General features: G+C 40.4%; 2 protein-coding genes across 2 annotated transcripts in view; one reads left to right on the plus strand and one right to left on the minus strand.

Annotated features, from left to right (window-relative positions):
- ARMC10 (armadillo repeat containing 10) overlaps nucleotides 1-1897 on the plus strand; it is a 123694-nt gene extending 121797 nt beyond the window's left edge. The window contains exon 9 of the mRNA XM_024990384.2: nucleotides 1817-1897. Coding sequence (XP_024846152.1) covers nucleotides 1817-1882 — 66 coding nt within the window. The 3' untranslated portion in view covers nucleotides 1883-1897. The remainder of the gene's footprint in view (nucleotides 1-1816) is intronic.
- Nucleotides 1-20633, minus strand: part of NAPEPLD (N-acyl phosphatidylethanolamine phospholipase D) — a 92363-nt gene that overhangs the window by 60509 nt on the left and 11221 nt on the right. The window lies entirely within an intron of this gene.

Below are 20633 nucleotides of genomic sequence, written 5' to 3' on the forward strand. Positions count from 1 at the left end.
TCCAGGTCCCACTCCCTTCTGCCTGTAAAGTTCTTTAATTTTGTACAATGCCTGGGAGCTTCTTTCTATCTATGAGATGGGATGCTGCCAAATTCATGAATCACTGAATAAAGCCTATAAGATCTTTAAAATTTACTGTTGAATTTTTAAAAAACATTACTTCTTTTTTAAATGTTAATTAATGCTGTAAAGAAGAGGAGCAAATTTACACAGATCCCTTAAGTAGTTAGGTGGGCCAAGGTAACATTTCTGGAGACTAGTATTAAATGAGCTTATTTTAAATACTTCACAAAATCTTAGGCTCTACTTAAATAACTTCTGTAAAACCACATATAAACCAATTTTAGCACAATAGCTCATCTGTAAAGTGAGTTCTGCAATCAGTGTTGTCCTTTCTTTTCCCAACTCCAAGCCTAAAGGCACAGAGGACTAGAGCACCACGTGACTACTTACTGCTGCTAATGCTAAGTCACTTATGCTGCTGCTGCTGCTAAGTCGCTTCAGTCGTGTCCGACTCTGTGCGACCCCATAGACAGCAGCCCACCAGCCTGCCTCGTCCCTGGGATTCTCCAGGCAAGAACACTGGAGTGGGTTGCCATTTCCTTCTCCAATGCATGAAGGTGAAAAGTGAAAGTGAAGTCGCTCAGTCGTGTAACTTACTAGGGGAGTTTAATTCAATGTGTATTTATAGCAGCACCTGTGGAATTAACTACTGCATTCACCTCCCGTTAAAGCAAAAGTTGTTTACATGAACATTAAGAATCTATCACTTCAGTTCAGTTCAGTCGTTCAGTTGTGTCTGACTCTTTGCAACCCTATGAATTGCAGCACACCAGGCCTCCCTGTCCATCACCAACTCCCGGAGTTCACTCAAACTCATGTCCATCGAGTCGGTGATGCCATCCAGCCATCTCATCCTCTGCCATCCCCTTCTCCTCCCGCCCCCAATCCCTCCCAGCATCAGAGTCTTTTCCAATGAGTCAACTCTTCCCATGAGGTGGCCAAAGTACTGGAGTTTCAGCTTTAGCATCATTCCTTCCAAAGAAATCCCAGGGCTGATCTCCTTCAGAATGGACTGGTTGGACCTCCTTGCAGTCCAAGGGACTCTCAAGAGTCTTCTCCAACACCATAGTTCAAAAGCATCAATTCTTTGATGCTCAGCTTTCTTCACAGTCCAACTCTCACATCCATACATGACTACTGGAAAAACCATAGCCTTGACTAGATGGACCTTTGTTATAGATAACTCCAAATAGCAATGAGGCAGCTAACGTCTAAATCTGCCATTAACTACCTCTTTGACCTTGGAAAATACACATCACCAGGCCCCCACTCCTACCCTCCAAAATGACCAAGTCTCTGTGGCCACTTACAATTGTAACATTCAATGACTCTAATAAAAAAGATTGTGGGGGGCGGGTTAAATATGTGAAGACTGCATGCTGATTACAGGGTAAGTTGGATTGCATTAAGCCAATGATCAACCAAAGTTGACCTGAGGACCAGATCTAACCTGTCCCCTGGTTTGTTTTGGTTCTGATTCAAACTAGTTCTCAGAATATAAAATCCTCAAATTTTACATTATAGTAATACTTTTTCATTTCTTGTATTGCAGTAAAAAACACATAACTAAAATGGTTAAGGTGGAAATTCTTAAAGGTATAGTTCAGTAGCGTTAAGTATGTTCACATTGATGGCAAACAGATCTCTAGGATGTTTTCATTGTGCAAATCTAAAATTCTATACTCATTAAACAATACTCTTTTTCCCTCCCAACTCCCAGGCCTTGCTAACCACCATTCTATTTTCTGTTTAGGTGGATTTGACTATTCAAAAACCTCATCCAAATGGAATCATCCATGCTCCCTTCAGCAACACATAAACAAATAGAATTATCCAATATTTGTCTCTTTATGACTGCCTTCTTTTTTTTTTTTTAAGTCTTTATTGAATTTGTTACAATATTACTTGTTTTATGTTTTGGTTTTTGGCCATGAGGCACGTGGGTATTGAATCCCCAACCCCTGCACTGGAAGGCTAAGTCTCAACACTGGACCTCCAGGGAAGCCCCATGTCTTCTCTTAGTGTGATTTTCTCAAGGTTCAGCCATGTTATAGCATGTGACAAGGTTTTCTTCCTTTTTAAGGCTGAATAGTATTCCATTGTATGTATTTGCCATATTTTATTTATCCATTCATCCATCAATGGACATTTGGGCTGCCCCTACAGATAAGACTGTCAGATATTTCTCCAGAAAAGATGGGTTTATTTGGGGTCAGCAGAGAATTGCAATCCAAGGTCTGCAACCATGGTGAGCCATGTGCAAGTCCCAAGAGAGCAATGGAAGGAGCATCCTTTCATGGAGGAGGAAAGGGAGTTGGGAGGGCTCAGGAAACAAAGAGTTCATGACTTCCCATTGGCTGAATCCTTGCCAGGAAAGAAGAGTCTTTCTCCTTTCCATTGGGCTCTGCTATCATCGTACGGTGTGACAGCTTCCCCTTCTGGTCTCCCAACTCTATTTAATTGAGGTTTATTAACTTTTTTATACTTTCCATAGTGACTACATCATTTTACAGTTCCACCAATAGTACACAAGTGTTTCAATATCTCCATATCTTCATCACTTGTCATTTCTGTTTTATTGATAGTAGCCACGTTTTATTGATAGTAGGGTATGAGGTGATATTTTGTTGTGATTTTGATCTGCATTTCTCTGATGATTAGGGATGTTGAACATCTTTTTGTACATTTGTTGGCCGTTTATTAATATATACCATCTTGGAGAAATTTCCATTTGAACTCCTTTGCCCATTTTTAAATTGAGTGATTTCTGTTGTTGAGTTGTAGAATTCTTTATATACTCTGGATATTAACCGCTTATCAGAAATATTATTTGCAAATGTTTTCTTCTATTCCATAGGTTCTTTTCACTTTATTAATTGTGTCCTTGATGCACAAAAGTTTAAGTTTGGTATAGTCCCATTTGTCTATTCTTACTTTTATTACCTGTGCTTTTAATGTCATATCTAAGAAATCACTGCCAGTCCAATGTCATCCTTTTCTTCAGTTTTCTTCAGTTTTATAGTTTTTATATGGCCTGTGAGCTAAGAATGATTTTTTTTTTTACAGTTTTACATGCATGATTGAGAGGAAATTCAAAAAATAATACTTTGTGATACCTGAAAATTCTGTAAAAATCAAATTTCAGGGTCCATAAAAGTTTTATTTATATAAAGTCATATTAATTCATTTATATATCATCTGACTACTTTTGCAATACAAGGGCGGAAGTGGGTAGTTGCCACAGAGACATGACCTACAAAGCCTAAAATATCTAACCTTTTACCAAAAAAGGTTGCTGACTTCTGTGTTAGGCTATTTTTCAATCATGAAACTTTAGAGAGAGAGAGAGAGAGAGAGAGAGAGAGATAGCCATCAACGGTGAAAGAGGAAACTTAAAGTAACCAATACATATGTATTTTGTGATTAGGAAAAATTATTAGACTTCAAGGGTTTTTTTAGACTTTTCTATTTGATTTTAGTTTTCATTTAACTTTTAAAACATAAGTTTTAACTTAAAACACTGCTCATGTTGACTATACACTTCAGTGTTTAATCCTTATGTTATTAGCTTGTCAGGTTGAATCCACTGACAAAATAACCAGAAGAATATGGGAAGACCCACTTTGATTATCTCCAATGAGACAGGACTCCTCCTACACCTAAGTGGTTGAAAGAATATGATGTGAGGGAAGTCTTCATCTGGGCACACTGCCTGAGAAAAAATCAGCCTTCTTTGTTCTCATGCTTTTCTGCTAACATTATTTTGGGTTTCCATGCAGCTGAATTACACAGTTAAAACCAAAGATTGGAATTTAGAATAAAGAATCAGATACTTTTCAAACTCTAAACAGCAAAAACTGACTGCTAATGTTGAAGACATTAAATCTTATTTATCCTCTTCACTCTAGCTAACTAAACATTTTATCTTATGATGGTTGGACCTTAAAATAGACACTTCCCTATTGACTTGTTGCATTAATATAACTTCTTTTTATATTCAGTTCGCTGCCCAAAGAAACAATACAATGTTAATTCAACTTGGATGACATTTATTATGGCAGAGAGAGAAAAGATTTCTTGCCTTCTTCCCAACAAACACCTCAGGTTACCTGATTTTTCAGAGATTGAGGACTAGTGAGGGTTTCTTGTCCAGTCCTCCTCCCCAAATTCCCAAGTCCCCAGCCAACAACAGCTGTGTGTCAACTGCTTCCAATTCAAGAACAAAGAACATGGCTCCCTGTGTTACACTAAAGAATCCTCTCTTCCCCTGAAAATATTCACCCTGTAAGCCCCAGAGCCTGTGAATATTACCTTATGTAGCAAAAAGATTTACACATGTGATTAAGGATCTTAAGACGGGGAGATCAGCCTGGATTATCCACGTGGACCCTACATGTAATCACAAGGGACCTTAGAAGGAGGCAGCAAGCAGGTCAAAGGGAAGCAGCCCTGTGGTGCCAGCAGCGGGGACCCGTGTGATGCAGCTACCACCAAGGAAGGTGGGCAGCCTCTGGAAGAAACCAGCCTTGCTGACACCTTGACTTTAGCCCAATGAAAACGACTATGGCTTTTGGCTTCAGAACTGTAAGAAGATACATAAACATGTATAAACCACCAAATTTATGGTACTTTGTTACAGTAGCAATGGGAAACCAATATATTCTCCTCTAAACAGTCTTTGAAGTGTGATAACAATGTATATAAAATATCTGTCAATTAGCATAGTTAATGAATGGGCACATACATCTAAACTCTATACTTTGACTTCCAAGTTGAGCTCTGAGAGACCCAATTTCCAGGCTTTGTAGCACGAGTATTCCAGGTTGATGCCAGGAGCCATGGTTGCAGGATTCAGAGAAAGGAGCAGACCTTGGGTGGGAGAGATCGGTAAGGAAGCAGAATTGACAAACCTAAAATGTGTTTCTTGACATGAGCAAGAAACGCCAGGCTCGGGAAGTTTTTCTTATCAACTCTCACTTTACCTGCCTAAAAGAATTTAGACAGAAGGCCTATTCCAGAAAAAAGAACTATCACCAGAGTTATCTATAGCAGGCGTCCCCAACCTCTGAGCTAAGAACCAGTACCTCCTTTCAAATCATCAGCAGCATTAAATTAAAGTGCACAATAACTATAATGCTCTTGAATCATCCCAAAACCACCCCACCCTTTCCCAGTCCGAGGAAAAGTTATCTTGCACAAAACCAGTCCCCAGTGCCAAAAAGTTTGGGGACCGCTGATCTATAGTATAATATGAACTAGGTGTGGTAGACGGGAAGGAACCTAGAAAAGCCTGTTAAAATTCTCCTCTGTGTCCCATTGTTTGTTTGTCCCAGCAAATATGTATTTACTAAACATCTGCTCTCTTCATTCTTCCTACGAATTTACTTATTTTTCAAGTCCCAGATGTCTACTCTCATCTTGGTGGGGGATGACCTCATTTTACTCTCTGGAATCTCCTGTGTTTATTTGGATTCCCTGTACATCATGGGCTTCTCTGCGGTTCCGACGGTAAAGAATCCATCTGCAATGCAGAAGACCTAGGTTCAATTCCTGGGTTGGGAAGATCCCTGGTGAAGGAAATGGCAACCCACTCCAGTATTCTTGCCTGGAGAATCCCCATGGACAGAGGAGCCTGGCTATAGTCCATGGGGTTGCAAAGAGTCAGACATGACTGAGCAGCTAAGCACAGTACATTCATAATTAAATTTTTTTCACCTGTTTGTCTTATGTCATTTTAATTATTCAACCAGCCAAAAGAATTAAGAGGGGAAGGGGAAAATATTTTCTCCTCCCAGCAGATTGCTTCTGGTCCTACTGTGTCATTAAGTACCATTAAGTCATTAAGTACCCTGAGCCTCTATGAGGTTAATTTACATAATCCCTAAAGATCCCTTCCAATTCCAAAATTCAGAGCTGAAGCAAAACATGGTTTAACTTTGAATTTCACATTCACATGTTCCTGTTGTGACAGTCACTCTTCAGCCAACCTTTTCAGCCTCCCCTGTCCACCAAGAGCCTGCATGTCAACCACACACTTATCTGCACTTGTGTACACACTGCTTCTTCTGCTTAGAATGATCTTCCCTGGCTTCACCCTTAAGCACTCAGGCTCATCTCGCAACACTCAAATCAAGAATCACCATCTTTGAGGAGCTTTCCCACCTTCTCAAAGCAGAATGGCCAACTGTACCTTCATGCCGTCAGTTCAGTTCAATTCATTTCAGTCGCTCAGTCATGTCTGAGTCTTTGCGACCCCATGGACTGCACCAACTCCCGGAGCTTACTCAAACTCATGTCCATCAAGTCAGTGATGCCATCCAACCATTTCATCCTCTGTCATCCCCTTCTCCTCCTGCCTTCAATCTTTCCCAGCATCAGGGTCTTTTCCAATGAGTCAGTTCTTCACACCAGGCGGCCAAAGTATTGGAGTTTCAGGCTCAACATCAGTCCTTCCAATGAATATTCAGGACTGATCTCCTTTAGGATGGACTGGTTGGATCTCCTTGCAGTCCAAGGGACTCTCAAGAGTCTTCTCCAACACCACAGTTCAAAAGCATCAATTCTTCAGTGCTCAGCTTTTCTCTCACATCATGACTACTGGAAAAACCATAGCTTTGACTAGATGGACCTTTGTTGGCAAAGTAATGTTTCTGCCTTTAATATGCTGTCTAGGTTGGTCATAGCTTTTCTTCCAAGGAGCAAGCATCTTTTAATTTCATGGCTGCAGTCACCATCTGCAGTCCTCCAAAAGTAAAATCTGTCACTGTTTCTATTGTTTCCCCATTTATTTGTCATGAAGTGATGGGACCAGATGCCATGATCTTCATTTTTTGAATGCTGAGTTTTAAGCCAGCTTTTTCACTCTCCTCTTTCACTTCCATCAAGAAGCTCTTTAGTTCTTCTTTGCTTTCTGACATAAGGGTGGTGTCATCTGCGTACCTGAGGTTATTGATATTTCTTTTGGCAATCTTGATTCCAGTTTGTGCTTCATCTAGCCCAGCATTTCACATGATGTACTGTGCATTTAAGTTAAATATGCAGGGTGACAATATACAGCTTTGACATACACCTTCATGCTGTCAGAGAACTATTAAAGCAGGGAGCAAATTATAGTGTGACAATTTGTTTCCATTTCTGTTTCCCCAAACCAGGATGTGGGCTACTCACATGCAGATACTCTGCTTTGATTCATATTTATACCTCTAGCACCTACTACTGTGCTTGGCACACAGCAGACACTTCTATTGTGTCTGTGGACTGAATAAATAGATTATGATTTACTGAATTCTGAAGAATCCACTTGGGGCTGGGCAGGAGTGGGAATTGGAGGGGGGATGGAAGGGAAGTACAAGAGGACAGGAAATTTATGTTTCTGCAAGACTTCCAGAGCCCTGGAGAAAAAAATGAGGCTGATGTGTGTGATGATTTAATTCAAGGCCATCCTCATATACTCATTGCACATGCAATCTAGCATTTCTCTTGACCTTGCTTCAAAGCCAGTTTTAAATGGAGTTAGCAGCAGCAGCAGCAGCAGCAGCAGCAACAGTATGAGCTGCCTCACACAGCAATCTGCTGATTAGTCTCTTAACTGAGGTGGAGGCAGGCAGCCACACGTGATTTGTCAGCCTTGCATCCTTGTGTGCCGCTAGGCAGAGGCCGCAATTCTAGAATTTTATGGTAGCTTAGTTAACAATTCTGTCCTTACAGACCATTCTGAGTAACACTCATAAAACTGTCTACATTCAGGGTTCTTTCTTAGGCATCAGAAATACCCACCCCCTGCTCCTTGAGTGATCTGGATATGCCTTCCGTTTTCTTGAAACAAAGTAAAAATGACAAATTACTCAGAAAACCTCCTTAAAGTGGAAATGAGGTTATCATTTCCATACTTTAGAAAACCTGTGTCGTATTTTCACAATACATAGACTGATGGTAATTTACTGTTTGTCTCTGATCATGCATTTCTCTTTATGATGTAGTTATCTCTGTATGTTCCTTTGTTGTATTATTCCCTTGTGTCGGTTTAGAGTTTTAACATTTGAGATTCAGCTTATTATTTTGGGGCACCACTTACTGTACATTTTCCACATACCAGACACTATGCTAAGGGCTTTACAAATCTTTTAGTCCTCATAACAAACTCAGGCACTAAGCATTATTTTACTCTTTATTTTTTAGAGGAGGGAGCTGAGAGTTTTAGAGGCTAATTAACTTTTCTGAAGGCACAAGGCTAATAAGACGTGGAAGCAAGACCCATAAGACTTGGAGAGTTGTGTCTTTGGAGAGTTCTTCTCTCCATTTCAATTCTTAGGGAAAAAAAAAAAAAAAAAACAGTTAATTTATAATAGTATATTAGTTTCAGGTATACAGCATTGTGATTCAGTATTTTTTATAGATTATACTCCATTAAAAGTTATTACCAAATAATGGCTATAATTTCCTGTGCTGTAAAATATGTCCTTGTTATATCTGGTTGATACATAGTGGTTTGTATCAATCCCGTACCCCTAGCTTGCCCCTCCCCTCTCCCCACTGGTATCTCCTAGTTTATTTTCTATACCTGTGAGCCTGTTTCTCTTTTGCTATATACATTCATATATTTAAAGAGGTAATGAGAGAGACAGGGCTGGGGGGAGGGATTAGACAGAAGTGACTGGAAAGGTATCTTTGAAAAGATGAAATTTAAGCTGAGACTTAAATGATGAGGAGTTACTCTTGTCAAAAATCTCTGTTAAAAAAAAAAAAGTCTCTGTAAGCATATTACCACACATTCCAGCTAAGTCTAGCAAAGGCTTGAGTACTGGAATGAGGTTAGTGTTCAGGAGCAGCAGAAAGAAGGCCAATGTAGTTGGACTACTGGGAGAAAGGGGAAGAGACAGAGAAGATAAAATCAGAAAGGCAGATAGAGGCCAGATCATTTAGGAGCCACTTAGGAGTTTTAAATATGGAGTGTGTGTTGAGGGTAGGGAGCATGATCTGGTTTAAACAAAGAGCAGAACGTGGTAACTCATAGATACTGCCTGGAGATGCCTTACTCAAGGTGTTTGGGCCTGGAGGGCACTTAGCATATTGTGTTGCTCAGTCCATTCATCCAGAAATTTCTGTCACTTAGAATCTTATAAGCATGTTTTTCAATGTTTCATCCAGGTTATGATACGAACATAGCTTCATAGAGAGAGGCTGAAGGCCCCAGCTGTCAGTGATAATAGAAAAATCTGAAAGGTCCAGATCACAGTGCAGGAAGGTCAGCTGGAAGAGCAAGGGGATCAATCAACTTTCCTCCCCCTGTTCTCCCTCCACCCTTTTGAAAGAGGAAAATCCTATTTGGAACAAAAAGATGAAAAAATACATCTTGAACTGAAAAAAAAAAAAAAGCAGCCCTGCTGTCAATCAGCCGGGGAGGAGGAACAGAGAGCCAGCTGCAGAGTTAACAGAAACCATTGTTCTCCCCAGTCTGTAAAATGCCACAACCCTCCTCTTTGAATGACTGCTTCTTTCCTTTCAAGGATGCCTCAACCCATCTTATTATTCTCATCTCTTACTGGAGATTCCTAGTTGCTAAACCACCCTCCATTCCTGGCAGTACCCGCTTCTCTTAAGCCCACAGCAGAAACAGCATTCAGTACAGGAGCTGTGCCTGTTTCCCTTATGCCCTTCTCGGAATCCTTCAGAAGGAACCTAAGCTGTACAAAATGCTTTCCTCCTCCCTGTCTTTAATGGTCTCCCTCATTGCGTGGGGTCAGTAAGTCTGGTTTTGTGGGCCCACAGGTTTGTGCCTGAGGATCTTACTACCTGGCTCATTCTTACCCCTCCTTGCTTGCTTTCCTCCAATGACTCTAAAATATGGTCATGGTGAGGTCACGATTCAATTTTTAAACTGAGATACTGGAATTTGGAATTGTAAAAGACAAAGATGCAGCCAGCTCTCATTTCTGTGCTGTTTGATTAGTGGAGACGGCAGTGATACTGCTAGTTTTGCTACAGAAGAGTGGGTAGGGGACTGGGACTCAAAGTCCTTTCCGAAACCCGTGACCTCAAAGTCTTCCGCCAGAATTCCTGTTCCTATTGACAATTTCCTTCAACTTGCAGTGTGTAATCTTTAAAAAACTTCTCTAGTTTTGTATAAAAAGGGTTCCAATGGCTATCAGCTAATCTTTATTTTCAGGGTTTCCAGAATTAGCAAAATGGCCAGAAAAAAATTCTCAAGCTACTACAAGGAATATTTATGTTTTCTGAAAGTTAAGGACAGAGTTCACTTATTAAAATATGGAAATACAAATATATGTTATTGAGACTACCAGCTCCACTCTTGACTTGACTTTCCCACGAATAGAAATTTTACTGTTTTAACATAAATCATAGGTTGCAAGTATGATGTTACCCCCAAGAACAGAAAAACTGGAGTCACCTGTGCTCAGATACAGTGAAGAGTAAATGTGTTCTGGGAGTAGAAAGATCCTGGATTAGAAGTCACACACATTTTGGATTGCTTTTTTGTAACTCTATGACCTTGGGCTATTGCTCATCCTCCAAGCCCCAGTTTCCTCATTTATCAAACAGAGATAATTACACCTTCCTCACAGGGGTGTTTTGAGTAAGAGTGTATGCAAAGCCCTGGCACAGTGACTGACACACAATAGGTGCTCATCGAGCAGTTGCTATCTTTATTAATATCGGGTTCCACCTAGTCCACTGACCACTTCATTCCTGCTCCCCCATACTGCGATACCACTCACACCCACTCCAGCCTCCACTCCACCAAGGGTGGCCCAGCTCTGGGCCCGTGTGCAGGCTAATCCTGACTGCAGTGTCCACCCATCTCCACTGCCGACTTTCTTGCCCTCCTGCTTTTGCTTTGAGATCTGGCCCCCTGCCATGTTCCCACGGGCCTGCGCCTTGGTGCTCCATCCATTATCAAGTCTCCCTCTTTGGGACCCTCCTGTCAAACTTCCCAGCCCTCATAATCCTTCCTCCACCAGGAGGATCAAGGACAAGATTCCTGCTCATGAGGCCAGTCCAATAACATGGTTCTACCACGAGCTAACAAGCCTCCCTGATCCCACTGCTTGGAGTTCCAAGTGTTACCTGTTCTGTCGTTCCAGGCCTTGGCCCTCATCAGTTGGGGGATTCCAGTTACTAGGAGCTAAATCCCCCCTCACCTGGCTTGGGCAGTGTGTCCCACTTTCTGGAATACACCTTTCTCCTAGTATCTGTTCTCTGAATACCTGTCCCAACCCAGCTATGAGGTCTGATTCCCGAATTCTGTTTATGTCTCCTGCCTATTCGTACTGGAAGACAGATCAGGGTAGTAGAACCATCATACTGAGGGGCACACTGAGGTGCATAAAATCTGGTTAAGTCCTTGACCTTTTGACCTTGAAAATGGTCATGGAGACTGCAAATATGAGGATTAAAGTACTCTGGGGATGCAGGCAGGTCACTGCATCTGTGGAGCTTTAATCTGATGTTCATATGTTAAAGAACTGGAGAGTTCAGCTGCTCCTAGCATTAATATTTACTGGGACTGAGCTTCAGTGTAGATAGTAGATTAGTGCTGTAGTATCACCAATTCTTATACAACACAGCTGTCAGTTGGTTGTTGACTGTATTTGGGAGCTTACAAGTATTAAGAAGCAAGCATAGCGGGTACTATTTTGCCAACACTGTCTCCTAGGTGTGCCCAATTTGGACCAGCAGGTCACTGGGCTCAATCACCTTGAACCTGATGAGGCACCTGGACAAACCTCAAGCAACAGTGTGTTGTTCTGAAGAACTGTTTCTCTAATGCTTCTATCTGCCTGTTGGCATTAATCTAAGTTATAAAGAAGACAATTAAAAAGAGCATTTTAGATGACAAAACAATGCATACTCGCTTTAGAAACTAAGAAAATACAGTGAAATACAAAAAAAGCAGATAAAATCACCATTCACCACAGCATCTAGAGATAAACATTGCTAACATTTTTATGCTATCATATTTGCCAGTTTTAAAATAACTCTGTTTGACTCACAGACTTACAGGATGAACTTACGGTTGCCATGGGGGAAGAAGAGTGGAAAGGGATAATTAGGGAGTTTGGGATAAACTTGGACACATAGCTATATTTAAAATGGATGACCAACAAGGACCTACTGTATAGCACATGGAACTCTGCTCAATGTTATGCGCTGGCTTGGAAGGGAGGGGAGATTGAAGGAGAACGGATACACATATATGTATGGCCAAGTCCTTTCGCTGTTATTCACCAGAAACTATCACAACATTGTTTGTTAATCAGCTATACTTCAATACAAAATAAAAAGTTTAAAAAACGCATAAAATCCCACACCAAGAGCCTATTTACCACAATTACTAAAGTTAATATTATTGATTTTGAAAATCATCATAAAAATAAAGCATATCATTATGTTTAAAAATAGCTCTGCATATAATAATATGTGTTTATTAGGAAATAACACTTGGGGGAAAAATAATGACAGTAATGACCACTTCCTGAGAGCACTTATGTGCCGGCTTCTGTACTAAGTGGCTTAACCTATTTAATTCTCCCAACGGTGCTGTAAGGTAAGCTGGTGAAGTAAGCAAAAGTGGATTCAAATGAGGCAGCCTGTCTGGAGTGTGTGTTCTTACCCAACACACTACACAAAGAAAGCAGAAGCTACTCATAATCCCAGTGGACTCACAGGACTGCTTTTCACATGTTACATTTCAAGAAACAAATTTCAGATATCACCAGATGCATTTTGTGATTTAAGAAGCAAGAGCAATATTAAACAATGCATCAGTAACATTTAATAGCTCTTTTATATGGCGCTGCTCCAAACTTAGCCATTTTCTCTCACAAGCAAAATGATGCCATAGAAACTAACCTTTTGTCAATTCGTTTATTTCTTAATGCATTTGATCAACTAAACTGAGCATCAGTGACTAAAGGGAAAAAGCCTGAATAAAGAGGAAAATAAAGAAAAACAGCAGTGCCTAAACAAGCTGGGATGGAAGACAGCTCAGATATAACTTCCTGAACCGACAGTTTAAAATTAGCCTCTTCTGGACTAGATGACTCTTCCATGGACTATTGTGAGTTATTTTGCTGGTCTACCAGCACCCTCTCTGGCATGCTTTGATCCATTTTTCACAGACAGTAGCAAGAGTTTCCTTGTAAAACACAAATTTTGGCCTTCTACCTCTTAGAATGAAGACAAGCTCCTTACCTGTCTCACCGGACTCTGCAAACCTCACTCTTAAAGTATCACAGGTTTCCACAGGTGCTAAGACTCCTACGCCTCCACCTCCCAGCAGTCCCCGCTGGGCCCTCTGCCTGCATCACCATCCACAACACATTTTCTCCTTCCTCAGCTCAAAGGAGTTTTCTCATAGGAGTCTTTCCTGACTTCCCGGAATAGGACACGTTCCCATCCACTGAGTACGTACACGGCATTGTCCGCCTCTCCTTAGCATGTCACAATCCCAGTTTTGCACTGGTGCATTTGACCATTTATTTGACATCTGTCTCGCTGACGAGAGTGTGAACTCCATGAGAACAGGCTCCGTGTCAGCAATGGATCCCCAAAGCCTAGCATGGTGCCCAGAGCAGAGTAGGCACCCAAAAAGTTAGTCAATGAATGACTAAATAAATATTTACTGAGAAATTTACTATTTTTATAATAAGTTGCTATATGAATTACTGTGTAATTGAGATAAGTTAATATATGTAATATTAAGAAAAAAACAGACTGATACAGAATGAACACTAAGTTGAATTTAATGTCCCAATTTGTTTTTCAGTCGCTAACTCATGTCCAACTCTTTGTGACCTCATGGACTGCAGCACACCAGGCTTCCCTGTCTTTCACTATCTCCTGGAGTTTGCTCAAATTCATGTCCATAGAGTCGGTGATGTTATATAACCATCTCATCCTCTGTTGTCCTCTTCTCTTTTTGCCTTCAATCTTTCCCAGCATCAGGTTCTTTTTGACTGAGTTGGCTCTTCACATCAGATGGCCAAAGTACTGGAGCATCAGCTTCAGCACATCAATCCTTCCAATGAATATTCAGGGTTGATTTCCTTTAGGACTGACTGGTTTGATCTCCTTGCAGTCCAAGGGGTTCTTAAGAATCTTCTCCAGAACCACAATTCAAAAGCATCAATTCTTTGGCACTTAGCCTTTTTTATGGTCCAACTCTTACATCTGTACATGACTACTGGAAAAAAAATCACAGCTTTGACTTACATGGACCTTTGTCAGCAAAGTGATGTCTTTGGTTTTTAATACCATGGACTACAGCCCACTGGGCTCCTCTGCCAGTGAAATGTTTCAGGCAAGAATACTGAAGTGGGGTGCCATTTCCTACTCCAAGGGATCCTCCAGATCCAGGGATCAAACCCACGTCTCCTGAGTCTCCTGCATTGGCAGGCTGATTCTTTATCACTAGCACCACATGGGGACAAACAACTGATGCAACAGGAAAGGATTCATCTCTGTGAGATGCAGCCTTGAGGAATGGACTTGATACAGGGTTTTAAAGCCAAATCCACAATGGCTATGATCTAATGGACTTGCTGATGGGTTGAATTCATGAAGTCCACTTGAATTCAGACAGTACAATTAGGTCACAGAAAAGTATTTGACCATTGGGATACTTTGGTGCTGGTTCTAAGCAATATTCTAAGAAAATCTATTCCAGTTCTTTCCTCTGAAGTTCTGACTGCTTGCTATCTTGCAATTTCCCCTGACTTCCAAAGCTCTGTTCTGCAGATTCTCACTTTGGGGACTTACCCAGAAAGATGATCTTTTTTTTTTTACCTGGTCGGTACATTGGTTTGCATTCATCTCTCCAACAAGGCCAGTGACAACTTTCTCAAAGGATTCCTGTGGAGATTATTAAAACAACTCAAGGGTGGAAGGTAGTAAGTGTGTAATGTACTAGTTAATAAAGATCGTTAGAATTTATTGAAAATGGTGTTAGTGATTCAAACGATAAAATTGTTTTGTATGAGGACCAGTATGCCAGGCCCCACTAAATTTTGCTATGCTAGTAAAGACTATCTCCATTTTTCTATAGATCTTCTAAAGGAGAACATATCTTATGGCAAATCTCCCTAAACAAGTTTTTCTTCATTATATTGTTGACCAAAAAATTAATAGTCAATCTGACAAAGAAACAGATATTTTTATTCAAGTCAACCTGAAGATTATAAACCAGGAGATAGTCTTCTAGAAAGCCCTGAAGACTGTTTCAAAGAGGTAAGGATGGGAAAAATGCAAGAAACTGGGTTCTTAAAATTTTCTCCTGAAAATATTTAAGTATTTGAGGTCCAATCTGCCAGTTTCCCCAGAGTCCAAAATGCTTCATCCTGATCTTTGCCCTGAATTCCTTTCAAGGCATATTGCAGGTCAGCAACTACAGCAGCTGGAGAAGACGATGGTACCCCACTCCAGTACTCTTGCCTGGAGAATCCCATGGACGGAGGAACCTGGTGGGCTGCAGTCCATGGGGTCGCGAAGAGTCGGACACAACTGAAGTGACTTAGCAGCAGCAGCAGCAGCAGCAACTACAGCACCTAATGACTTGATCTTTGTAGAACTGGATGGTGGGCTATGTTCTTTATTTTACAGAGTCCTCTTTTTAGTCTTATTTTTGCTAGATTTTAGAGTCATTTCATGATCAATGTGTCCCATGGTACTAGAAACACTCATTCTCAGATCAGGCAAGGATTTCATTGACAGGCTACTCAATATGCTATTATTGGCCTAGGCCTTGTTAACAGTAGCCAAAAGCCCACCTGTCTTACTAGTCTGTCATGGTCCAGGAAATGGTTCCTTCTTGTTGTTCTTCCCATATCTAGAGTTGCACTATTACAATTATTGATCCTATAGAGTTATATATTTGGTTAATTGTTTCAAATCACATAGTCATTATTTTTAATAAAGAGAGTCAGTTATACATTTGGTAATGCAAGAACAACAATATTGTAAAATAGGCAGAATACAAATAATGTAGCTAGTAACATTAATAAGGTTATAAGTAAGTAATACTATCTTCTAAGGAGTTACATGACTGGCACCAGAAGAAAAATTGAACTTCATGGTTGAGCTGGTATTTCTGTCCTTGGGGAGGTCTCGTTAATGCATAATGCAGATGTACAATGCACATCCAGAGGGGTGGGAGGAGGTCCAAATGGGCAGAGAAAAATTTTATGTTTAAATTTTTGTCTTACCTTAAAATAATGAATTTTATTTCATCAATATTAAATGAACTCAGGTCTTCAGTACCATAAAATTCAAGGCTGAGGTTGTTCTGAGAAATTTCTGAGACATCTCGTAGAAGTAAAGCCATAGAACAACAGAAGCCATGAAGCACAGAATTTGGTCAGAGTTCTAGGTTGTTTTTAGCATCTCTCTTCTAGTTCTTCAAAGCTGTGTCATCTTAGCTTCTCAGATCTCCAGTTTCCTCATCCATAAGGTGATCATATCAGCTGACCACCTGGTTGTTTTAAGGACTGAAGAGAAACTTTTCATGGGAAACTTAACTCCCATATAAACTGAGTAATTATTAGTTGCGTATACACTAATATCACTTTTATATACAATAATAATAACTGGCAGGACAAGAAAGGGAATAAAGTTTTAGATAGAGAAGTTAATCATAAACTCAGCATGGGAACTTGATTCTAGGAGGACTCAGTTTCCTATATATGTATGTATCTATATACATGTGCATAATATAGCATATATTTTCCCAAAGAAACTTCCATTTACATGCTGTAAATAAATGAATCATTTTGCTTGTCATTCCCCTCATCATTTTATTTTTAAGGTGGAGAAATGATTTCATGAATCATTCATGCCTGAAAAGATCTGCTATCTTAGAAGCACCCTGATGTGAGACAAAGTGACAGATCTACACTTTGTGTGTCTCCTAAAGTTTTTGGTAACTAACGTCTAGAAGCAAAAACTGTGTGTAGGTATTGCAGCCTGATCCTCCCTGAAGGAAAATCCTAAATCACTCCTTTCAAAAGCCTGAGCTTTGCTAATGAGGAACATTGCAATCTGCAGCCATTATGTTTTACTTTAAGCCAGATTTCCTTAACAATTCAAAAGTACAAAGAATCAATCTCAATGCCCTGAAGACTCTCCAGGCTATTGCTCAGCTATTAATCTGGGGGAAAAAACCCTATTTTCAACTTAATTGGTTGGAGAACAACCTATAGATATAAAAAAAAAAAAAGTGTAATTCACAGCCCACTAATGAACAGCTATTCAGGAAATGCTCATGCTGTGTGAGCACTATGTACATTATAAGAAATATATAAAGCAGCATACTGCTTAATTCACATAAAAATTTTCTGGTCTTATTTGCTTGCTTTATTTTTTCAGTTCCTATCTGCTGCTTCAATGAGTGAAAAGAGCTGCTAGGCAGAAGTCTTTGAAATACTCTGAATTCTGTGCTTATTTTTTATTAAGCCTTCCTGGCTGAATGACAAATGCTGATGCTGGCAAAGCAGTCACAGTAGGACGAGGGAGCAGGGGTTTAGGTGCTTCATTTTCTCAACACTACTTTGTTACTATTGTTATAAATCTTTGGGCAATCAGTTATGGTTTAACTGCCTGTTTAGCCAGATTTTGTTATAGCTCAAAAATGAGTTGGGAAACTCTCTATCAAGGCTTAGAATGGTAGAATCTCAGATTCAGAAGAGACCTTAAATCAGGGAAAGTCCTGGCAGAAAACAGGATTCTATGCAAAGGGTTTAAGTGAAGATAATTTAGTGGCAAGATGATTTACAGGGACATGGGCAGGGTTAAGGGATCCAAAAAGGGATGAAGGACTGAGGCAGGAGATAGATGCGCCCAGGGCTGAGCAGCTGGAGCTTGTCCCTTGTGGAGAGATACTCCAAGATGAAGAGGAGGAGGAGTCGAGCCCTGCCCAGGTAAGAGACCACATGTTTATCATTCTCAAGGTCAAGGAGACCTTTCCAACCTCACATGTGCAGAAATGCTCCTCGGAGTTAAAAGGGAGGCGGTGACCCCTCACAGTAAATGATGTCAACCTACCCATAGGCCTCTTCACCAGAATACATCTTGGCTAAGAGAAGTGTGCGGACACAGGGGAGGACCCCGAGATAAAGCAAATATGGACTCAGAACCAGGCAAAGCAAGGAAACTGGCCACAGGAAGCCTGGAAGAAATGCCCCATAAGAGTGATTCAAACTACCACAGGGATGTGGCTCTCTCTGAGCCTGCCCATGTGTGCCTATTCACACATACTCTTTTCTCTCCTAATAAACACTTTACCTGTCTCACTCTTTCTGTCTTTGAGGGAATTAATTTCTACAAAGGCTAAGGGCAAGGGGCCTTGTCACTGGCCACTGGTCCCTGGTGGTCTAGTGGTTAGGATTCAGCATTCTAACTGCTGTAGCCTGACTTCAATCTCTGGCTGGGAACTGAAATCCTGCTTCAAGCTTCTGCAGGCTGCGGGCACCGGAGATCACAACTACCCAGGACTAACAGTGGGCTTGGTACTACACTTTGGGCGTGAAGGGCAAGGGCAGAAGACAGTGTTGTGAGTGCTGGAGCTGTGAAGGGAGGAATCTGTAGTCCTACACAGAGGAAGACAGAACCACTGCTGGAACTGAACTCTGAGGCAGGGAAGCATCAGGGAGAAGAACTTCCATCTCCCACTCCCCATCCCTTGGCAGTGCCTCCTACTGGATGAACCCTAGGGGAAGCCAGAGGTGGGGAGCCTGGATGGTGATGTAGCTCAGCTCCCACCTGGGTACAGAGATCAGGGTAGAGAGGGTCAGATGGATGAGGGAGAAGGGTAGAGGATAACCCAACAGACCCTTTGGGGCCCGCAGGTCCAGTGATTCCCAGACCTGGACAGGCAGCAAACCATGTGGAGATTGGCTTATTCCTTACATAATAACTTCAGTCCAGCCAACTTTAACTACACACCTAACACATGCCAAGCCCTGCTAGAAGCAGGTAAATTTGGAGATGCATAAAGCATCATTTCCTGCCTCAGAGGAACTTAGAGCCTAAGTCAAGACAGACCATAGGGAGATAATTTCAACATAATATGATGTGTATTTGTAGTCATCTACTGCAGCACTGTTTTATAATAGCGAGAGAGGAGGAGAAAGTTATGAGACTCAGACATGACTTAGCGACTGAACAAATAAATCCATCACTGGGGATTGGTTAAATGATGACACGTCAATTCAGTAGAATCCTATGTAATTGTATATTTATAATTTAAAATTGTATATTTAAAACTGTATATTAAAAGATATTTAAACATTTAAGATCTTGATGCAGTGCTATACAGTGATCTGAGATATATTGTTTAATAAAAAACAGGAGTTGAATGTTGTATATACTATGCTGCCATATGTATTTTAAAAAGGAAGGGAGAAAGGAGAAAAAAAGAATATAGAGTGTATATATATGTTCCCCGATGTTCATAGCAGCGCTATTCATAATAGCCAAAACAAGGAAGCTACCTAAATCTTGACCGATAGATAAATGGATGGATAGAAATGATGTATTCTGCACACAATGGAATACTACTCAGCCATTAAAAAGAACAAAATGAAGTCATCTGCAGCAACACGGATGGACCTGGAGATGATCATACTAAGTGAAGTGAGACAGAGATATATAGAATCTAAAATATGGCACTAACGAACCCATCTACAAGACAGAAAGAGCCTCAGACATAGAGATCAGACTTGTGGTTGCCAAGGGGGAGGGGGAGGGGCAAAGGCATAGACTGGGAGTGTGGGGTAGGTGGATGCTAACCATTATATTCAGTCTGGATAAACAACAAACTCTTACTGTATGGCACAAGCAACTATATCCAGTCTCCTGGTATGAACTATAATGGAAAAGACTATTAAAAAAAAGAATATGCATGTGTGTATAACTGACTCACTTTGCTGTACAGCAGAGGTTGTCACAACACTGTAAATCAACTATAATTCAATTTAAAAAAACACTCTGGGGTTAAGCATGGCTTTGAGGGAGATGAAACTGGAGATACAGAGGCTAGGCTACTTGAAACACAGTCCTTGAAACACAGGTACATTTAATTCCATCAGGTGACCTTGGAACAACTGGGCCAGCAGCAAATTCAAAATCAAAATCATCTCTACTTACAAAGAAGGTGTGGTGTGTATATATATATACACAATATAATATTAGTCATAAAAAAGAATGAAATATTGCCATTTGCACAATATGGATGGATCTGGAGAATATCATACTAAGCAAAGCAGAGAGAGACAAATATATCACCTATATATGGAATCTAAAAAGTAATACAAATGAATACAAAACAGAAACAGACACACAGACATAGAAAACAAATTTATGGTTCCCAAAGAGAAAGGGGACAGGATAATTAGAATGGGATTCACAGATACACACCACTATATATAAAATAGATAAACAACAAGGATTTACTATATAGGACAGGGAACCATATTCAATATCTTGTAATAACCTAGAATGGAAAAGGATCTGAAATTATATACATATATATGTGTATGTATATATATATATATATAAAC

Source organism: Bos taurus, chromosome 4 (genome assembly GCF_002263795.3).
Source record: "Bos taurus isolate L1 Dominette 01449 registration number 42190680 breed Hereford chromosome 4, ARS-UCD2.0, whole genome shotgun sequence".
Taxonomy (NCBI): domain Eukaryota; kingdom Metazoa; phylum Chordata; class Mammalia; order Artiodactyla; family Bovidae; genus Bos; species Bos taurus.